The 23263-nt window shown below is 44.5% G+C and overlaps 1 protein-coding gene across 4 annotated transcripts in view; it reads right to left on the reverse strand.

Moving 5' to 3' along the window:
- Window positions 1-8652, reverse strand: part of LOC147459650 (uncharacterized) — a 98858-nt gene extending 90206 nt beyond the window's left edge. For 2 of the 4 annotated variants that reach the window (XM_086510863.1, XM_086510860.1), the window contains exons 1-2: window positions 8345-8651; window positions 7931-8068 (exon numbers count right to left, since the gene is read on the reverse strand). In XM_086510863.1, coding sequence (XP_086366989.1) covers window positions 7931-8068; window positions 8345-8605 — 399 coding nt within the window. In that variant the 5' untranslated portion in view covers window positions 8606-8651. Of the gene's footprint in view, window positions 1-7930; window positions 8069-8344 lie in introns of all 4 variants that reach the window. The other 2 variants (XM_086510862.1, XM_086510861.1) reach the window with 2 other exon arrangements.
- Between the last annotated feature and the right edge of the window lie 14611 nt (window positions 8653-23263).

The following is a 23263-nucleotide window of genomic DNA, read 5'->3' on the forward strand; positions in this document are numbered from 1 at the left end:
GAAGTCGTGGGTTCTTGTGGGTTCTTGTGGTCTTGGGTTCTTAAGTTCACGAGGAACTTGGGTTCTTGGGGATCTTGGGTGCTTGGGTTCTTGAGTTCTTGAGGTTCTTGCGGGTCTTGAGGTTCTTGAGGTTTTCTTTCGCTTGCAAACCGCGTTTTGAGAAGGATCTTCTCTTCACCCGAGTTCTACTCCTTTCCGTGGGCGCACCCCTTGGCGGCCTTGCGCTCACACCAAGGTTTCTTTTTCCCACCTCACGTCGATTGGGCGGCCGCTAAGTGCACGGTCCGCTCTCAATGAGTGAAAAGAGACACAAGGGGAGGCTGGACAAGCCCTTCTTTCCTGGGATTCCTGTCACTCTTCAAAAACACGATAAGGAGTCAACACGCCCAAGCGAACTTGGATTCGTGCGACCTCAACAAGCAAAAAAATTCTTGTGATTCTTGTGGTTCTTTCCTTAAGTTATACAGAACAATGCCAAAAGCTCTGATACCAATGTTAGGTGCAACGGAATGAATGTTTGAATTTTGCTCAAGATGAGTGCTCCGAACTATGCTCAAGGTTCCTTTTCGTTCTTATGGAAGGGAGAGCCTTCCGTTCTTAATGAGAGAGTGCAATGAACACAAACAAAGTGAATGGACACACTGAATGGAAGTGCATGAGACTAAGAGATAGAGAAGAGAATACGACACCAGAGACGTTGTAAAACCCTCCTCCAAAGGCCCCACTCTCTATGGCGAGAGTGGTCTACTTATGACATAGTTACAGGGGACAGGGGGGACGGGCCCTAGGGTCGGGGGGACGGCCGTAACCGGGCCGGGGACGGACGGGGACTCCTTGGGACGATCGGATTTCTGGCCGGACGGGCGGGTCGTAGGCTGCCGGACCGGGGACGGACCGAACGGCTGGGAACGGGAATTTTCAGGGCAGGTAAAAAATGGCCGTTTTTTACCGTTTTAAACGGCTATTTGCAGCCCAACGTCCATATTTTGGGGGGGCTTGGCCCTTGGGAGGCTATAAAAGCCCCCTTGGGCCTCTTAATACTTATTCCCTCAAGCTCTCCTCTCTACTCATAGCCTCATTGCTCAAGGCTCAAGCATGACTACGCGCCGTGGCCCGTACGCTCTACACTCTACCCTTGAGTCTTCACTCTCTCCCTCTTCTACCCACTTTGAAGCTCTCCTCTCCCTCTTCTACCCACTTTGAAGCTCTCCTCTACTCTCTCTCCACACAAGCTCTTCTCTAACTCCTCTAACTTCTAAGCTCTACTCTCTCGAGTCTCTCCACCATCATGTCATCTCAAGCCAACTCCACTTCTTAAGCCGGTTCTTCTCGAAGGAGGCCCGCCGTGCAAACGTGGTCGTGGTGGGATGAAGTCAACTTTAGCACGCGTGGCAAAGGTGGCGGTGCAAGACCATGGACTTGAAAGCTATGCCCATACAAGAGAACGGGTGGTTCAAACAAAGTGCGAGCCCATCTTCTTCATGAACCCGGTCACGAGGTGAAGTTTTGCCCTCGAGTAACTCCCGAGAAGAGGTTGGATCTTCTTGAGAAGCTCACGGTGTATGAGGTCACGGAAACGACCAAGAGGGGCCGTTTTGTTGCCGTTGATCCCTCCGCCACGGTGACACCGCGAGAGCAAAGGGAAGCCAACCTTGACGACATCTCTCGAGGCTTCAAGAGCCATGCATCTACACCGTCCTCTTCCGTTCCGCATCGCCAAAGCACTCTCAAAGAAAATTGGAATCCTAAATTGAAGGAAGAGGTGGATAGGTCGGTTGCCCGATTCTTCTTCCACGACCACATTGCCTTCCATGCTTCGCGGTGAGTTTCCCTTGGCATATGCACATTGCAATCTTCCATTTTGTATTCATAATGGGTTCTAACTTCTCGACTCTCCATACTAACACAACATGCTCTATTTTGTGTGGATAGTCTCCATACTTTCGAACCATGGTTACGAAAATAGGGGAATATGGCTCCTCTTATGTGCCACCTTCATCGGAGAGGCTTCGCACCACCCTCCTTGACAAAGAGAAGCTTGTCGTGGAGCAAGCGGCCCAAGCAACAAAGGATTTGTGGGAGACCAATGGCGTCTCTCTCCTTGTAGATGGATGGAGCGACACCCGCAAGCGGTCCATCCACGGGGTGGTGGCCTACTCTCGGGGGGAGATGTACTTTGTGGAGTCACATGATGCATCCGATAGTGGCAAGGCCGCCGAGATGCTTGTTGCGGAGTGGACAAGCACCATAGAGATCACCAGCCCGAAGAATGTCCTTTGTATGGTTGCAGATGGAGAGGCGTCAAATAGGGCAGCCGGGGCTATCATTGGGCATGTATCCCAGCATCCATGTCACATTTTGCATGGCGCATTGCCTCAATAACCTCCTCAAGGACATAGGGAACTTGTCATGGATTTCACCCACCATTGGTGACGCCTCTCGAATTGTCTCCTTTGTGCTCAACCATCAAAAAGTGCGCCATGAATTCTCAAAGAGGAGCCACTTGTCCTTGCTCAAATATTCAGCTTATGCTAGGCCGCTTGTCTACATGTGGCGGAGCCTTAAGGGGCCTCTTTCTCAGTGATGGGTTCCAGGCCATGCCGGAGTCTACATCAGCAACAGGATTGAAATGCCGAGAATGGGCCGACGACGCCACTTGGTAGAAGGAGGTGAAGACTCTTGATGCCATGGTCAAGCCTATTCTACACCTACTTCGAGTGGTGGATGGCTTGCACCCATGCATTGGCAAAGTCTACGAAGCCATGGACCGGATGATAGAGGCACTTGAGAAGCTTGTGCCTGACCCTGTTCAGTATGCGGAGATTCATGGCTTGTGTGAGTCGAGATGGAATGGATACTACTCTCCACTTCATGCGGCAGCTTATGTGCTTGACCCTGAGTTTCAGGGAAAGCGTCAAGAGACCGACAAGGAGGTGAGCAAAGGATGGCAGCTTGCATTGAAGCGCCTTGAGCCTAGCAATGACATTAGGCGCAAGATTAGAGACGAGCTACTCAACTACAGGCAAAAGAAGGGCTCCTATGGATGTGTAGATGCACAGCTTGATCGCAACAAGATTGGCTCGGTTTTGTGGTGGGAGGACTATGGAGGAGATGGCCCACATTTGCAGCGCTTGGTTGTTCGTGTCCTTAGCCAAGCATGTACCACTAGTTGCTTGGAGCAACTATGGAGTGTGTACAGCCACATTGCCTCTAAGAAGAGGAATCCCTTGGGGTTCAGAGGGCCAATGATTTGGTGTTTGTGAGCGCTAACTTGCGCATGCTTGCCAAGAGCGTCACACACAAGGCAGATCCATTCACTGAGTGGGAGATGACACAAGAGAATCCATCTATGGCCGATACTCTTTTGGAGGAGCTAGAGGAGGACTTCGAGCCTCAATGCGAGCCTCCCGAGCCCTCATACGTCGCTGAAGACCTCGACTACGACGACGATATGGAGATTCAGCAGGCGAGCACTTCTTGAGTTTGATGATCATTGATCACTCGACTCTCGAGTCTAGACTCTTGAGTCTACGACTCTACCTACTACATAGCCCTTTGTACTTTTTGTTATCCTTGAGGCCTCAGGCTTGTCCTAAGTCCTTTAGGCTTTTTAACTCTTGAGCCCTTGTGGCATGCACTTCTCATTTTGTATCCATCGATCATCGATGTTTTATTAGCACATTTCCGCCTATATGACTCGTGTTCTTTGGTCTATTTAGTGTAAATTTATGGTCAAAGTGATGCTCTATGTGTGTGGCATGTGTGTAGGTCAAAAAATGCCAAAAAAACTCTTTTCTTTGCCATTCCGACCCCCGTCCCCGTTTCCTAACTTTTGCAGTCCCGTCTCCGATCCCGACCCCGACCCGCCGTCCCATGTAACTATGACTTATGATTGCACGAATCTCTAAAATGCTTGGACTTGCCGACGATCAGGACGACGAAGAGACGGGCTGAAATCTGAAAACTCTAAGGGCTGAAATCTGCAAATCTTGTATCTATTGAATTCTGACTCTCTGTCAACGACGACGCGCTGAAAACGCAGATGCTGAAATCTGCGTTTTCCGGGCTGAAACTGTAAACCTTGCGGAAATTGACCGTGCGACGAGGAACTGCTGCGGCGAAGGCGAGATCTGCGAGGTTCGGGACTTGATCTGCGGTGTCCAAGTGCTGGAAACTGAAAACGCCAATGGTTCTTGATGTTCCGTCGTGGTAAATCTGTAAAACGCTGGGGCTGATCTGCAAATCAAAACGCTAGGGCTGAAAATGGGTTTGCTATCACCGGATGTTCTGCAAATGCAAAACGCTAGGCTGATCTGCTGTGTCATGATGACGCCAGAATCTGCAAGTGCAAAAACGCTGGCTGATCTGGTCCAAAAATGCTAGGTGGTTGCTGTGGAGCAAAAACGCTAGGCCTCTTGGGTTTTGGTGAGAAGTTGCCTGTTGAGCAAGGTGGTCCTGCTGCCTCTTCTGCCAATTAGTGCTAGCCTAGGTTTGCTTATATACAAACTTACTCAATTTGCCCTACCTACTTTCCAACAAAAGTCACTTCAAAATAATAAGTGAAAAATGTCAAAAATAGGCTAAATGCACTGGAAAATTCCCCTGAAGGATTATGATGGATTCTGATGGGAATGCTTATAATCATGCTGTGTGCAACCAAAGTATATGCATCTACACTAAGTGTCTGGACATGCACGATCTGCGAACAGATTCACAAAAGTACCAGAACACTTTTAAATCTAGATTGACTAGACTGACTGAAACCTTATCGTGTTGTAGCTTGTCCACGGACACATACGGTTGGATGTGTCACGTGAGAGAGAGAGAGAGAGAGAGAGAGAGAGATGGAAATTTCCACAGACTCTACGTTTGCACTCTGCGGGCGCTGGGGCCTAGGAGTCAGATGGGACAGAACGTCTCTCTCTCTCTCTCTCTCTCTCTCTCTCTCTCTCTCTCTCTCTCTCTCTATATATATATATATATATATATATATATATATATATATATATATATATATGTGTGTGTGTGTGTGTGTGTGTGTGTGTGTGTGTGTGTGTGTGGAGTCTGAGCACTGAGCACACAACCTAAAGCTCAATTCAATTACAACTAGTCATTAGCAAGAGAAGTGGTCGTATAAACGTGCCCAAGCACCAATGCTCGAGATGATTGAAATTGAGTAGCGATTAGCTTAAAGAGTTATGATTCAACTTAGTGCTTAGAGAGAAGGAGCAGTAACTTTAGCATATGAATCTAGCCAATGTAATTAAGAAATGCTAATTACGTGTGGCTCTGATACCACATGTAAGTGCTACGGTGGATAGACCAATGTGGCATTCATCATTGTGTGAGCACCATCGCAATAGAAAGTGAGTAAAATAGGTAGAGTATACTCAATTAAACTTCCTTGCTTGATTGGAATGAGAGAGAGTATAACAAGTTTGGCATAGTGGCCTTATATAGGTTCAAGATGGAAGGTGAAAATGAATGTGAAAAAGATAAGCACCACAAATGGTAAAGAGTAAGTAGCATGTGTGCTACAACAAGTACCATGTGGCTATAATGAGTAGCATGTGCGCATAGCAGAGGAACTTAGAAGCATGTGTTAGGGAACTCTATGTAGGAGGTTGTATTTGTGCACATAGGGATGCACATTACTATACTTGGTGTCACAAGGACGTGGCAATTGCTAACTTTAGTTGTTGGTTTCTTTCCGAAGATTTTTGTTTAATTTTTGGGACCCTCTTTTTGAAGTTGCAAATGGCCGGATATGGTATGGCCAGTGTGAAACGGCCGACGGTCGAGAGTTTCACCCGCAGTCGGAAAGGGACGTCAGCACGAGTTGGTCGGGCCAATCGGCACTGGAATCCGAGCACTAAAAGGGTATCTAGACTCAGTTCAAAGTCATTTAGGCTCCTCACTACACTTATAAGTCAGTGGGTACTAGGAAATTAACTCAATAGAGGCATAAGGGACACGTGGCGGCTCCAAAATATTCTACCAGATTTGCATGAAGAGGGGGCGCCCAAATTGAGAGAGGAGGCTGATTTTGTTCATTAAGTGCTACTGTGTGTGTGAGTAGTGGGTGCAGGTGATCACAGCTTTAATAGAAAACTTTCCTTCTACCTTGCTCTATGTAACGCGACGATTTGCTCCCGCGCATCTCTCTCTCCCCTTTGCACATATGGTAATGCCTCTCTAGTTGGGCTTTTCACATGACCATGTACAGTTATGGGGGTTTTATGCACGTTTGCCAAGGCAAGAGCCTTCTGTACAGGAACCGGATTAGCTAATTGCTAATCCCCTTCAGATACGCACAAATCCATCGCAAAGGAATGCAAAACGGAGAGTTTTCTTGAGTGAAAACTCGTCCGATTTACAAGGAAACTGTCCCATTGCGTGCGGGAGCACCTGAGACACGCGTAGGCGTGCCCGCTCCGCTCAAAACGGTTCAAAACAGAGAATTACAGCCTGCTATGTTTTTCTGCAGATATAGGATTTCGCACCTAAACTGTAGGGAATCGCCAGAGAAGCCTCGGAAAGGCCTTGGGATGCATGTACAGGGCAATAGGCACCTAGCAATGGCAAAACAGAAAATTACAGCAAGCTAAAATTGACTTGCAGCTCACTAGAAAGCTTCCATACCGCAAGAGAAAGTGTCCTTGACGTGTACTTTTGACCTACAGGGATATTTGCGTCGTTATGCTGACGAAACTGGGTCAAAAACCTGCAATTACAGCCATGGACAGTGTTGGAGAGCTTGGTGAGGGTTAGGTGCAAGCGTTGGGATCGTTTATTTGCCAAGGGAGCCTCGGGAAAGCATTGGGTGCTTGTCCAGGACAATTTAGAGAGATTTCTCGCGAGGAATCTCGTCTAATTCAAGGGGCAAATGACCCTACAGGTGCGAGAGCTGGGGGGCTACCCAAAAAAGTGAACGGCACGCCGATCGGAACGCAAAACAGAGAATTCAGCGAGCTGCAATTTCTTGCCAGGTTTTTCAAAGTGCTCTAAGTGCGTGGAAAGTCAATGTTTACTTGGGATTTTGTCCGTGGAGACTTCTACTGTGGTTATGTTGCCGAAATCGGGTTAGAGTAGAGAAATTTCAGCCCGATAAAATTGGGACAGCTTGTAGAAGTTTACGGGTTTTTCTCAAGTATAATAAGAATAAAGAAACACCGAAAGGGGCGCCAATCTTTGGGGCCAACAGGGTGTCGTTGTCTGCTTGGTAGCGCTCTGTCAGGCCATGGTTTGTCTTGAAGTGTTGAATTCAAGTCACAGGCTTATTCATGAAGTTTCTTTGTGTCCTAAAGTTGTTAAAGTAAAGGATCGGGTGAAAGCCAAAGTCTACCGTCCTACGGGGGCGGGTTTCACTTGGCTTTAGGGATACAACTGGATTGTGTAGGCTACGGGCTAATGGGAGTGTCAGCTGGCACCAGCGGCAAAAGAGCTCCAATGCAGGCTATAGTAGCAAAGTATTGTAGGAATGGCACAATGTCTAGCAAAAAGGACATTAGGGATAAGCAGCAGCAAACCACCAAAAGCTGCCTACTTAAAGAAAAAAATCACCAAAGGTCTTCTGCCCAAAACGTTGGAGCTCACACAAGATGCATGATCTTAAAGGTTGTTCAGCAAACCTTTCCTTGTTTAAAAATTTCCCAAAATGCCCTCTTCACACTCTAAATTCTTGTTTTAACCCTCAAGACTTTAAGCAAGCAACCATATCTTCAACCCACCACTACACATCTTGTAATATAGTCTTTGGTGGTTCCCATATTGGAGCACAACTCAAGCACCCATACCAATATTAGCCATGGAATAATTTGAACATATATACTAGCAACAGTTTGCATGTAATGTGCAGGTACACACACGTCTACAAGATCAAAAGAAAAAAGCATAATGTCTACATGCATGCCTACCAAATCTTGAATACCTTAAAGGCAAGTACAAGGGACATGCCGACGATAAACAAAAAAAATGGCATCACATAATCCGCCAAAGTAACACCATGCCAAGGTGAGTGATTGATGCTTGGCCATGCTCCTCCCCCGTCATCTACAAGTATCATCACCTGCATAAGCAACAATCAATTTAAAGTAGGAGATAAGCCTTCATACTTCCAGCCATCCATCACAAACATGCTAAATGCTAGCTTATATATTTTCATGCAGCAAAGTTTTCATGAATTCTACTATTTAATTTCTGTATTGTGTGAGCATTCAATGTGTGATATGTATGTGTGCATGCCTGTGTTCAACAACCGTAATATGTTGGTCTAGTTCTAATATGTTGGTCTGCGAACTAGAATACCAATTCACATACTGGGTTCAGCGTACACAAACAGTACCGCAATGGTGAGGCCTCTGAAAACGTCCAAGGAGGCAAGCCTCTGGCGGGGGTTCTTCTCTTTCGATGATTTGTGAAGGTTTTCTTCAACATCGAAGCTGTGCTTAGACATTGATGTGCACGCTTCCCTATTTCCATGAAAGAATGAAGGCAGTAGAGGAATTTTGTGGCCGTCATCATCTGCTTCATAAACCTCCTCCTCTTGCTTACCAAAGTTAGACTGTGGTGCGCGTGAGAGCTCTCCTCTCTCCGCCGCTTCCATCTTGCATTTTCAATACAGCAACGAGTTTCGACTGCAGAGGAAATGATGACTTGTAAATTAACTAAGGGAAAATTACCAAAATACCCCTCTAATTTGTGGAAATTCCCAAAATACCCCTCAAATTTCAAAAATTCACAAAATACCCTTGTATGTATTTTGGTTGGATTGTTCAAGGTTTTTTAATATTTATTCCTTTTTTATAATTGAGATCCGTTTTTGCATGCTTAACATGTAATTTGCCACAAATTACCTCTCAAAAAAAGGCAATTATGTCTAAAGATAATTCATCTCCAAAGCCTACATAATCAACTCAAATTCTAAATTTAGCATCTTATATTGATAAGCAATGAGTCTTCTTATGAAAAGCTAGGAATTTTTGAATCTTTGGAGAAATTTAATTTCACAACCACGAGTATTTTGGGAATTTTGGGAATTTTGGAAAATTTGAAGGGCATCTTGGGAATTTATGACAAAACATTGAGGGTGTTTTGGGAATTTTTGAAATTTGAGGGGTATTTTGGGAATTTCCACAAATTAGAGGGGTATGTTGGTAATTTTCCCACTAACTAATTTGTGCAATGCTATGCTGGTTAGACATGTGTTCAGACCGAAGTCCGACGCATTTCTAACTCACCACTATATCACACCGAGTAGTAAATGAAGCTAGAGCCGCGAGAATGATAGTAGAGGTACACGAAGACTTCGAATGCCGAAAAGTAAACAAAAACATGGAGGCCATAAAAAGGAACCAACTTTATAATGTTGTGAACTCACAATGGTTTAAAAAAATCATTGCTTGCTTGGTTAGCTCACTAGATTGCCATCTGCAAGGTGGTGGGGTCAAATCCTCGACCGCAAACTTGCTAATCTTTGACCTTTTTTAAACCATTTTAATGTCTTAGACTTATGCAATTTGACCCGAACTGCCAATCCCGCCGCTTAAGGTTAATTTAAGACCCCATGGCACATAGTGTCGTGGTTTGGTGTAGGACCTTGGTTGATCTATGGCTTGGGGTGACACTATGAAGCTCTCTATCTCAACTCACCACAGTTTATGGTGCGGTTAGGCATGATGGTCTTGGGTGGGGACAATGGATGATGGTGTTAGACAAGGGGAGCTAGAACCTACGAGTCAACCACCCAACCACCCACTATATAGCATAGCCCCGGGCCCTTTGCACTAGTTGGACTCCCTTTCCACACTGCTTAGCCCGGCCTTGCCAGTGTCCTGACATTACTCCCCCCTTAAGAAGAGTTTTCGTCCTCGAAAACAAAAGTGGGGAACTTCTTCTTAAGAACACTAATGTTTTCCCAAGTGGCACCTTCCTTAGGTCGGTCTTTCCACTTGATTAAGGCTTGTTGACGTACATGATGACGTGTACGCAACTCATGATAATCGAGAACACGTTTAGGTTCATACGATAAGGTAGGAGGTTCAATGAAGAATCTACCAAAATCTATTGGTCAATGACATTGTCGTCCCCATGTAACCGCTCACGTAAACGGCTTACATGAAACACCGAATGAATACGAGAATGTGAAGGTAGCAATAATTTGTAGGCACGATCACCTACTCGCTTAAGTATATTGAAAGGCCCACAATATCGGGGAGATAATTTAGGTGTTGGCCCAATTTTCAGACTTTTTGAATGTTCTGGCACATGTAAAAATACTTCTTCCCCTTCTTCGAAGGTAACTTGCCGACGTTTCTCATCAGCGTACTTCTTATACCGATCTTGTGCTTGTCGGACATTCTGACGAGCAAGTTTCAGCATATCCATGTGGTCTTGGAGAAAATCCTTAACCTATTGGATTTTTTCGGTTGCCAACCCCACCATAACTGGTAACCTAGGTTGAAACCCATACATGAGTATGAAAGGACTAAATCTCGTTGTGACATGCTTAGCACTGTTGTAGGCAAACTCGAGAATAGGTAAGTATTCTTCCCAGTCTGACTGTTTTTTGTTGACGTATGCTCTTAGCATATCTTCTAGCACCTGGCTAACTCGTTCAGTCTGACCATCTGTTTCTGGATGATCGGCTGTACTGAGGTTCAGTTGTGTACCCAATTGTTTAAACACGGCTCTCCAAAAGTGACTGTTAAACTTGGGATCACGGTCACTGACAATGTTACTTGGCAAACCATACAATTTGTATAGATTGTCCACAAGTAACTTGGTTAGTTCTTGTGTCTTAACCGTTGATTTGGTTGGAATAAACTTACATAGTTTAGTCAACCGGTCGACGACCACCCATACCGAGTCATGACCTCGTACAGTGGTTGGTAAACCCACAATAAAGTCCATAGAGATGCTTTCCCTTTTTCCATTAGGAATCTCCAAAGGATGTAAGGGTCCTCCTGCTTTCAGGCGCTATGCATTGTTAACTTGATATTTTTGGCAATGCAAGACATAATCTTGAACAAAGCCATGTATATCTGGCCAGTAAAACTGTCTTCGTATGAGAGCATAAGGTTTTCTAATACCAGGGTGCCCCACACTTGGACTATCATAACATTCATAAAGAATTTGGCGCCGAATGTCTGTGTCCGTCGGTACACAAACTCTCCCCTTATGGAGTACGTACCCATTATCGATGGTGAAATGCTTCCATCGTTGTAGTTCATCACTCGATAGAGGAGAACTAGGTGTGGAGGTTAACGTTTCACTTTCATCATTGGAGTGAGAAGGATCCCTCATTTGAACATGGTTCCATGTTGGAATTAGGGTTGCAGAGAAACACACACAGCTTGGAGAAGACGAAGGAAGCTCAAGGCACACAATAGAGAGTGTGTTACTTAGTGTGCAATGGAAAGATAGATAGCCCTAGAGTGATGGGAGTATATACAATGCACGGGGGAAAAAAACCTCCTAAAGAGGGAAAAAATGCCTCGGCGGTCCTAGTGTGTTCACACACATCACTACCACATGTATATGGTAACAAATCCCCCCTGGAGTGATGCAGTGAACGAGAGCTGGCACATGAGTAAATGGAAGTGCCATGCCCTGAGGACAGGATCAGTCCACGAAGGGGAGTAAGCCCAAAGCTTTGCGGAAAGCTTCAAGCTTCTCACGAGACAATGCCTTTGTGAAAAGATCTGCAAGGTTGTCATGTGTTGGCACATAAGCCAAGCCGATCTCTCCTGCTGAGAGCCTCTCCCTGACATAGTGGTAATGCACCTCAATATGCTTTGTGCGAGCATGAAAAATTGGGTTCCTCGCAACTGCCAATGTGCTCTGACTGTCAATGTAGATAGTGTTGGCAGTGTCCTGTACAACACCCAAATCAGCCATAAGGCGTCTGAGCCATACACACTCAACCGTAGCTGTGAAGACTGCCTTGTACTTAGCCTCACAACTCAAAGTGGCCACAATAGGTTGCTTCTTGCTCAACCATGATATACATGAACTGCCAAGCATTAAACAAAAACCACTTGTGGACACTCACGTGTCAAAACAACCAGCCCAATCTGAGTTCGAAAAAGCATGTAAGTCTGGCGGCAATGATCCCCCCTTGGGATAAAACAAGCCAAGATGTAAAGTGCCACTAAGGTAGCGGAAAATCCTCTTGACAGCCTGTCAATGCTAAGACCCTGGGCTATGCATAAATCTGCTGACCTGTGAGACTGCAAACTGAATATCCGGCCTCATGTTGCATACATAAATGAGGCAGCCAACAGCAGTTTGGTAAAGAGTGACATCAGCAGGATCGCCAGCATCATGTAGACTCAACTTCAAACCTATTTCCATGGGAGTGGCAATAGGTTTGCAATCCTCAAGTCCAAACTTACATAGCAATGTCTCTATGTAACTTTTCTGACACAAGGCAATACCACCATCACACTGCTTAAGCTGTATACCCAAGTAATGATGCAACAGCCCCAAATCTTTCATCTTGAAAGTAGCATTCAAATCAGCCTTAAATTTAGCAATATGTCTCTCATTTGGTCCAATGATCAGCAAATCATCAACATAAAGAACCACAATGAGAAGTACATCACCCTCACGCTTTACATACAATGTGCTTTCTGTTGAACTGTTACGAAAGCCTCATTTAACCAAATGAGTGTCAGCTTTCTCATACCAAGCACGAGGAGATTGCTTCAACCCATACAAATCCTTCTTACATCTGCACACTTCGTCCTCTTGTCCTTTTATGACAAAACCGCGAGGCTGCGTTACATAAACTTCCTCAATTATGTCACCATTCAAGAAAGTAGTAACAATGTCTGATTGATGTACATCCCAACCAAAAGCTGCCAATGCACATAGGAAACGTACAGTAGTCATACGACAAGTGGGAGCAAAAGTCTCTTCATATCAATGCCTTTTTGCTGTGCATAACCCTTTGCAACAAGTCGAGCCTTATGGCGATCAATCTCACCATCCGGCTTGCGTTTCAACTTGTAAACCCACTTTGTACCGATGGCCTTTTTGCCAAGAGGCAAATCACATAAAGTCCATGTGTCATTTTCTATAAGTGCATCATATTCTGATTGCATGACAGCCATCCAATTTTCTGAATTCTGTGCTTCATCAAAAGATAGAGGCTCCTCAACATCATGTAAGCTAGACACAGCCAAAGCATAACAATCTGATGCATAAGATGCATGGGGAGAGCCTGAATGAGTACGACTAGACAAAGGTGCATCCAATTTACTATCACGCAAAGTGTGCACCAGCCATTTTGGCATACTTCTAGCCTGCTCATTTTCAGCCCTTTCCTCATCAAGTACATCATGTACATCTGCATCAGTAATAGGCTGATCTAGAACATTTTCAGAAACCCCCATAGGCTGTACATTTGCCTCATTGGAACTTACATTTGTATTTCCACCACTGAAAAGAGGCAACAAAGTGTCATAAATGTCCTGTGAGCTTACGTTACTGTCTCTAGTACATGACAGCAAGGGCTAAACAGAATCTTCCACAAACACTACATCCCAAGAAACCAGAATACGTTTTGTTTGTGGATGATACAACCTGTAACCTTTGCTTTCAGCACTATAACCAACAAAAATACATTTGACAGCCTTATCATCCAATTTTCTGCACTGCACTTGTGGCACCAAAGCATATGCCAAACAGCCAAAAACACGCATGTGCTCAATAGAAGGCTTTTTATCATGCCATGCTTCATATGGAGTAATAGACTGCAAAGCTTTCGTAGGACACCTGTTAAGTACATAAGTGGTACACATGATGGCCTCAAGCCAAAAATAATGCGACAAAGCTTGACTTTTGACCATACATCGTGCCATTTTCGTCAGTGACCTGTTTTTCCTCTCAGCAACACCATTTTGCTGAGGTGTGTAAGGCACTGTACATTGGTGTTTTATCCCACGACTAGCCAGAAATGCATTAAATTCATGAGACATATACTCCCCCCCTCGATCGGAACGGAGGGTGCCCATAGTACATTTTGAAACATTTTCAGCCATAGCCAGAAATTGTTTGAAGCGTATAAAAACTTCGGACTTCGCTTTAAGCGAAAATACCCATGCATGCCTGGAGTAATCATCAATGAAATTCATGAAGTACAGGTAATTGCCCAAGGACGGAGTTTGCATGGGCCCACAAACATCACTATGCACAAGCTGCAACCTGCATGTGGCCCGAACTGAACCATCCTTTGGAAGTTAGAACGCTGCATCTTACCCAAAATACAGCCTTCACAAACATGTTTGGCAGGTGCTTCAAGAGGCGGCAAAGAAGCAACCATATCAGATTTTTGCAAACGCAGCAAACTGGCAAAATTCAGATGACCAAAAACGTGCATGCCAAAGTTTTGCATCTGAAATAGCCCTTGAATCTGCAACAGCATTTGCAAAATTTTGCCCACACTTGTCATACAAAGTGAGCTTATACAGCCTACGGCACAAAAGCCCACATGCAACAATTTCATCACCAAAACTGAGATCATCAACTGTACATCTGTCGTCCACAAATTTGACTACAAGTCCAAGTCTAGCAAGTGCGGATACAGACAAGAGATTCTTCTTGATCCCAGGTACATAAAGTGCAGCAACAAGTGTGAAGGAACTGCCATTAGCAGTAGTGAGCACAATCTTTCCAACTCCCTGAACTGGATAAGAGGCGTTGTTGGCACAAGTGACTGAATTCCCATGAGGGATAGACTCGAGAGAGGTAAACAATTCATGATGTGAGGTAATGTGCTTTGTAGCACCACTATCAAAATACCACACATGTGAATCTGCAGCAACTGACAAGCATGCATCATGAACAACAGGATTGTAAGTGGACTCTGCGCTAAAAGTCCACTCTACATCAACATCAGCAACTCCTTTCACAGAAGACTCAACAATGGCTGCATTTGTAGTGGAACCAGCATTTGCAGTGGAACCACCCTCTTTCTTCTTAGCCTCTTTGGCCTTCAACTTAGGACACGACTTGATCAAGTGATCATTGGCTTTACAATAATGGCAACACATCTTCTTTTTGCCCTTATCACCAGAATTTCTAGACGAATTGCTGCCAGCAGAAGCATTAGGAACATAATTTTTGCCACTCGCAGCAGAACCATAAGAAGTGGCTGCATTATTGTTACCACCCTTTCTTTGAGAAGCAATAAAAGCTCGTTCCACTGCACGCTGTCTAGTCCAGTTTTTTCTGGAAAGTGACTCTTGCAACAGCAATGTGCATAATGCATCAAATTTGACAACTTCTGGATTTCCTTGGGTCATAAGTCTCCAAGTACTAGCAAAAGTCTGGTAAGAATCTGGTAAGGCATCAAGAACAGTCTGCACAAGGGATATGTCTGAAATAACTTCACCTGCAGAAATAAGTTGCTCATTGATATCCTTGACACTAGCAAGGAAAGTGTCCATATCATCTTCCTCATGCATTATCTTCGACTCCAGCTCTTTACACAGCAAAGCAATTTTAGCCTCATTGCGGCTTGCATAAAGACCTGCTAGAATATCCCAAGCCTGTTTTGCAGATTTTGCTAAACGGATGTGAGGAACAATGGTGCGCTTCACAGACAACAGAATCAATGCATGAGCTTGCGCATCCTTAACATCCCAACGAGCTTGTTCTGCTGTAGGCAAAACAACTCTAACAGCTGCAATCCTTGCAGCAAGACCTGCAACATCCTCAACATCGCCTACATCCTCAGAACCAGGATGTACATCAATGTCGTGCACAATGTTCAAGACGCCCTTTGACACAAGAACATGTTGCATCATATAAGCCCACATAGGGTAGTTGTCCCCATCCAACCTGTCCTCAGCAGCAAACATCTTGAACACATCTGTGTTGTTGTTGTCAGCCATGGTAAATGCTGCACCTGATGTGAAAACTGCCCGAAAATAGGAGAAACGGAGCGGGAACAACCTGTGCTATATAGCACAAACCGTAGAAGACTATAAGGCACATGTTATGCAAAAAACGGCACTGACAAAAATTCTGCACAAAATGACGAAATAGCCTGTGCAGTACTGCCTGTAGTGGAAACGGAGGCCGAAATGAGCCGAAATGAAAATTCTAAGCAGACCGGCTCTACGAGCTCGCCCAAAATATTTGTCGACTTGCGAACGCTTGCCAAAGCTCACTGAAATCGGAGAAAGTGAGCAGGCGTGTACTGGAGCAGCTGGCTACTAAGCTCGGGAGGACGCAACCTGCTCTGATACCAATTGTTGGAATTAGGGTTGCAGAGAAACACACACAACTTGGAGAAGATGAAGGAAGCTCAAGGCACACAATAGAGAGTGTGTTACTTAGTGTGCAATGGAAAGATAGATAGCCCTAGAGTGATGGGCGTATATACAATGCACGGGGGGAAAAACCTCCTAAAGAGGGAAAAATGCCCCGACGGTCCTAGTGTGTTCACACACATCACTACCACATGTATATGGTAACACTCCACACTTTGGAATATGCTTCATCATCCTCATATTTGCCTTTGAGAGGATCTAAAAATTCATTACGAAGTTCCGTGAACAAGAGAGAATTGATCTCTGACATACGACTTAGAGCGTTAGCCACTACATTGTATCGGCCTTTACGATACCTTAGCTTGGCGTCATATTCCTGAAGAATCTCGACCCACCTGACTTTTCGACCCTTCAAATCCATTTGTTGTGTAAACCATTTGATGCTTTCATGGTCAAACACAATCTCAAACTGAGCACCATACAGATAATGCCGCCATGTTTTTAAGACAGACACTATTGCATAGAGTTCGTACTCATAAGCAAAGTAGTTATGCTAAGCTGCATCAAGCTTCTTGCTTTCAAATGCAATCGGTCGTCCATCTTGTAAGAGGACTGCTCCAATAGCACGGTCACTGGCATCCGAATGGTTTCAAAGGATCTACAATAGCCACTATGGGAGCTGTAGCTAATGCATCCTTGAGCGTATCAAAACTGTGTTGTTGAGCGGATCCCCACTGAAAAGCTTTGCCTTTGCCTTTTAGTTGATCCATCATGGGAACAACAATATTAGCATAGTTTTTAATGACCTTCGATAAAAACTTGCAAATCCCAAAAAAATCTATAACTCTTCCATATTTTTAGGAGAAGGCCATTTCAGGATGGTATCCACTTTGGATTGATCCATATATAGCCCATTACCTGAAATAACATGCCCTAAATAGTGAATTTCGTCTTTTAGAAAATCACACTTAGATTCCTTGGCATATAATTTGTTTGTGCGTAACAACTCAAACACCTGCCTGAGATGTTGTAAGTAAGTGTTCTTCTTCAGAAGCACTGTAGACTAGTATGTCATCGAGGAAAACAATGACAAATTTGCCCAAGACTCTCCCCTCCCAGTGCTTATTAATCCCAATATTTTTGTGAATTGTAGCCACTCTCTCTCTTGTCATGAATGTAGAAGGCTCCAAGAAGAGTGAGTTTAGGAGGCAATTCTTGGGTCCCCATGACCATATTCCCTTTTGCTACGTTTTCTCCATACCAATTGTAATTTTTTGGGTCTTTAACAATGAGATAGTGGTTTTCCTCCTCGTCGCAAAATCTATCACCATCGTCATTTACCATGATTATTGCCAATCCTCTCGCTAGTCTTTCTCCAATATAGATGCATTGACGTCCTCGAACATCCGCATAAAATACGGCTTCAAGACACTATCTATAAGTGTCATGAATGTTGCGGGCGCATTGGTTAACCCAAAGGGCATCACCAATAACTCGTAGTGTCCAAACCGTGTTCGGAATGCAGTTTTGGATATATCGGCAAGTCAAATACAGACTTGGTGATATCCTTACCGCAAGTCTATTTTAGTAAAAAAGTGAGCATGAATGAGTTTGTCAAACAACTCATCTACTCGGGGCAATAGGAATTTATTCTTAACAGTAACGGCATTTAAGTCATGGTAGTCTACGCACATGCACATACTACCGTCTTTTTTCTTCACTAATAGGATAGGAGAGGCCCATGGTGAAGAACTAGGTTGTATATACCCTCTGCAAAGGTAGTCAACAAACTGATGTTCCACCTCAGCAGCTTCATAATAACTCATACAGTAAGGCGGTTTACTGACAGGTTTACAGCCTGCAACCATGTTGGTCCTATGCTGCACCAATCGTGTCGACGATAATCTTGATGGCAAATCATTATGAAAAACATCTTGAAATTCCTTTAGTAATTTCTGTAACTCACTAGCAACGTTTGCTTGTTTAGAATTGGCCATTGGTGGAAGAGATGAGAGAGAAGCATGCGGCGTTGAGGAATGTTCAACAGTTTCAATGTTAGAAAGAAAACGAGACAATGAGTAACACAAGAAAACTTGATCTATTTCATTATTAGAAACGAGCTGCATAAGCTCAACGGTACAAATCAATGGTGATGAAGGAGGGATTAAACCCTGAATAGAGCTCCCGCCTTGCTTCACTCTCACCTCCTCACACTTACCTTGTTGCATCAACTTCACACTATGAAATGTGTGTAGAAATGGCCTCCTTTTATAGGCCAAAAGGGCTACCCTCTCTTATGAGAGGCAACCATGTGTAGCCACCCTTGTGCAAATAAGTCCAAATCGGACCCTCCAATCCGCCCATGTGTGGCCGTCCTTGTGTAGACAAATCCGCTTTTGAATTCGGCCACCGGCCACCAGCCAATGACTTCCTACCACCGGCCACTGGCCAACCGGCCAACCGATCGGTCATTTTTCGACCACTTTTCGGCCGCCGTCATGCCATAATATTCCTACAAAAAGGAATATTCCAACGAAGGGAAAAAAAAGTATCGGGGACGGCCATCGGCCACCAGCCAATTGACTTCCGACCACCGGCCACTGGCCAACCGGCCAACCGATCGGTGATTTTCCGACCACTTTTCGGCCGCCATCCGGCCATAATATTCCTGCAAAAAGGAATATTTCGACGAAGGGAAAAAAAAGTCTCAAGGGCTTCCGCCCCCGAGGCCCCTAAAGTTGCCCCTGATTCTTGGCCGTGAAAATTTTGGTTTCCGGTGAGTGATTTTCCTTCACGCTGTTGGGGTATAAAGCCCAATGTGGTCGCCCAGGTAAGTGGGCGGGCCGCCAGGTATGTACACATATTATTTTGTTAAAACCTAATAAGAACTCACTATGCTCTACACATTACAGTAGAGCGAGTTCACCATATCGTCATGCTCTTCTTCTCGCACTCTCTCTCGCGTCGCACTTCCGCTCGTACTCCTTCAACTGGTATCACAGCTTAGATCGAGGCTCGGGGCAGCACTGCAGGAGGCTAGAGTCACCAGCTCAGATTGGAGTGAAATTCGACAGGCGAAGACACGGCCCCAAATCCTGTGGGGAAGCCTGAAGGGCTTGGTGTTCTCAGAATTTCATTCTGAGGTCATCTCGGCCACCGTTCGGCTTCAACAAAGGTCTGCGCAGGCCATTTTCGACTACGTGGTCTCGGCGGGTGCAGATCCGACTCTGCAAATTTGGGGTTTTCGGCCTACGACTGCAGGTGCTGAGGATATCGACACTCCCAAAGTGTTGATTTGTGGCTGTCTACACATCGAAGGACGGCTCACAGTTCTTGGAGGCGTGCCACATACGACACGGACGCATCTACACACAGACTGTAGGCGACATCCACTAGTTCATCAGGTAGCTTGTGTTTGCTGCTTGATATTCCAGATTTCATCCTGACATTGCAGGTACTTCCACATGGGATGTATTGTCAGAGATGATGTATGTTTGTTGAGGGTTTGCTGGCTGTGAGTCACGCAGCAAACAACCGCCGCAGCGGTTACAACATATAGTGGGAAATTTGTGGATGTATGACTTTGTGGGAAGTCTATGTACTATCAGATTTACTGTAGCCTTTGTTGAGGGTTGAGTGAGGTTTTATTGAGCTGGGGGATTCTCGAATGTTGAGATCCTTTCGGTGATACAGGTCTTGGAGCGATCCCTCGAGCACCCTTAGATAGGCAACTAGGATGTATTGACTGTGAGTTAGACAGTTGGGATTGCATCTTTGCTTTACTGCCGTTGAGGCATTGTCACAGTCTATGCTTACAGGACAGTGACAGGACAGTGAGAGACAGTACAGGTGCAGGACAGGTTTACCCGCAGCTTACAGTGTCAGAGAGATAGTGTTTTTTGAGCAGTTTTTTGGTCTGTTTTTTGAGTACACCAGAGCCATTTTACAAAGGAGACTCTGCCGAAATTTATGCAGAATCTGAAGCTTTCTTGGTTCATTTGACAGGTTGATATTGGTTCAGAGGTCAGTTTACAGAGGAAACTCTGCCGAATTTTTCCCAGGAAAGTAAACCACTGTGAAGCGTAGCTATGGCTGGATCACACGACACTGCTCTTTACAATATCAAGAAGCTGGATGGAACCAATTTCCCATTGTGGAAGAAGCAGATTTGGCACGTGTTGGTACAAAAGAAGCAGATAAAACCTATAAAGCTCAAGGGGATAAAACCAGAAGATATGGACGAAGATGAATGGAGCGAAATGGATGAATTGGCACTTTCTACCATTATGCTGACTTTGGCAGAAAGCGTTTACTTCTATGTAGCAGACGAGATGTCGGCTTATCAAGCATGGTTAAAGCTGAGTGATCTTTATGAGAAGCAGAGTGCATCTTCACAGGTATACTGGCTTAAGAAGCTTGTTGACTTGAAGATGAAAGAAGGGACACATATGTCCAATCATCTGAATGAATTCAACACAATCTACAGTCAGTTGTCAGCTCAAGGTGTCAAGTTTGATGAACCTGTTATTCAAGAAATAAATGTGACAAACACTGTTGCAGAGGATGACAGTCTACTGTCAGGAGACATCTACTTCTTGAAGAATACAATGGACTCAGCTCTTCTTACAGCATCTGATGGAAATGCACTGAGTGACTGGATTATAGACTCAGGGACATCACTTCATGTGTCTCCAAACAAGGAGTGGTTTACCTCTTATGTGACCACTAAAGATCATGTTCGGCTAGGCAATGGGCAGACATGTGAGATCTTAGGTGTTGGAGATGTTCAATTGAAGTTTCGGAATGGCTCTTCTTTCACGCTGAAGAATGTGAGACATGTTCCCGCAATTACAAAGAGCTTGATCAGCACAGGTTTACTTGATGATGCTAGCTACGTCACCACTTTTGGACAGAACATGTGGAAGATATCCAAGGGTTCTATGACAGTAGCACATGGAGTAAAGTGTGGAGGACTTTACATGATTTATGTATCAAATGTCTCTAAAAATGTAATCAATGCAATCGAGCAGCCGAACGTTTCTTTGTGGCATAGCCGGTTAGGACATATGTCCAAGAAGGGAATGGAAATCTTGTCTCGTTTTGGTTATTTGCCTGGCTTTTCATTTAATGATTTTGAATTCTGTGAACATTGTATGTATGGTAAGCAAACACAGCAGCCACATAAGCATAGAAGCAGTAGAAGAGATACACAGTTGGCACTTGTTCATAGTGATTTGTGTGGACCTATGCCTAACCTATCTCTAGGGGGAGCTTCTTACTTTATGACATTTATAGATGATTACTCAAGGAAAGTATGGGTTTACTTTCTCAAGCACAAGGATGAAGCGTTTAGTGTTTTCAAAACGTTTGTGACACTTGTGGAGAATCAGAGTGGCAAGAAGCTTAAATGCTTACGCACTGACAATGGTGGAGAGTATGTTTCAAAGGCCTTTCAGGACTTTTGTGAGTCAAAAGGTATAAAACGTGAACTTACTGCTCCTTACAATCCTCCTCAAAATGGTGTTGCTGAGAGGATGAATACGACCATACAAGAGAAGGTCAGAAGTATGTTGTCTAATGCATAGTTGCCAAATGGGTTTTGGGCTGAAGCTGTATCAACAACTGTTCATCTTGTAAATAGATCTCCTAGCAAGGTTTTGCAGAAGGATTCAGTGCCAGAGATGGTATGGTCAGGCAAAATGCCCTCATACAAGCATCTCAGAGTCTTTGGCTGTGAGGCATATACTCACGTTCCAAAGGAATTTAGGAACAAACTTGAGCCAAAGAGTAGAAAGTGCATCTTTCTAGGCTATGGTAATTCTGGTGAGATGGGGTACAGACTTTGGATCCCGAATCCAGAAAGGTTATCCGCAGCAATGATGTTCACTTTAATGAAGCCAAATATCATTCTAAACCAGAGAAAGTTGAGGAGATTAGAAGAGTTGTCTTCCAAGAAGATGGACATGCACGTGCAAGACAAAATGTCAGGGCTCAAGAGGAGCAAGCACAGGATAGATTGGAACCACAGGTTGTGGCTGAGCCTGAGCCACCTATTGTGCGTAGATCTGGACGTGTCACGCGACCTCCTGATAGGTTTGTTCCATCTATGAACTATGTCATGTTGACTAATTGCAATGAGCCTTCATGTTACACAGAAGCAGTGCAAATGAAGGACTCCGGGAATTGGCAATTGGCCATGCAGTCGGAGATGACAGCTCTGCGTAAAAACCAGACATGGAAGCTAGTTAAATTACCACGGGGCAAAAAGGCTCTACCCTGTAAATGGGTTTACAGGTATAAGATCACCGCTCATGATAGTCAGCCAAAGTACAAAGCAAGGCTGGTTGCCAAGGGCTTTAAGCAAGAACAAGGCATTGACTTTGATGAAGTTTTCTCTCCGGTGGTCAAAATGACTACATTGAGATGCTTTCTTGCATTGGTTGCCATATTAGATTTGGTGTTGCACCAAATGGATGTCAAGACAGCGTTCTTGCATGGTGATTTAGATGTGGAAATTTACATGCAGCAGCCAGAAGGGTTTGTTGAGAAAGGCAAGGAAGATTGGGTATGCCAGTTGTTAAAGAGTCTTTATGGCTTAAAACAATCACCGAGGGCATGGTACCATAAATTCCACAAGTTTATGCTTTCTCAAGGCTACAAACGTAGTGAGTTCGATCACTGTCTATATACAAAGAAGGCTAAGGATGGTAGTTGGTTGATCCTTATTTTGTATGTGAATGACATGTTGATTGCTGGCAAGCACTTGCAAGAAATTTGAGCTTTGAAGTCAAAGATGGCAAAATCGTTTGACATGAAAGACATGGGTGAGGCAAGTCATATACTTGGTATGCGCATTGAGAGAGACAGATCAAAGAAGTTGATTTGGTTATCTCAAACAGAGTATATTGACAAGGTTTTGCAACGTTTCAATATGGAGAAGGGAAAGGCATTGAGTGTTCCATTGCCACCATATGTGAAACTTA

The sequence above is a fragment of the Adiantum capillus-veneris genome, chromosome 4 (genome assembly GCF_014529385.1).
Source record: "Adiantum capillus-veneris isolate H3 chromosome 4, ASM1452938v2, whole genome shotgun sequence".
Lineage (NCBI taxonomy): Eukaryota > Viridiplantae > Streptophyta > Polypodiopsida > Polypodiales > Pteridaceae > Adiantum > Adiantum capillus-veneris.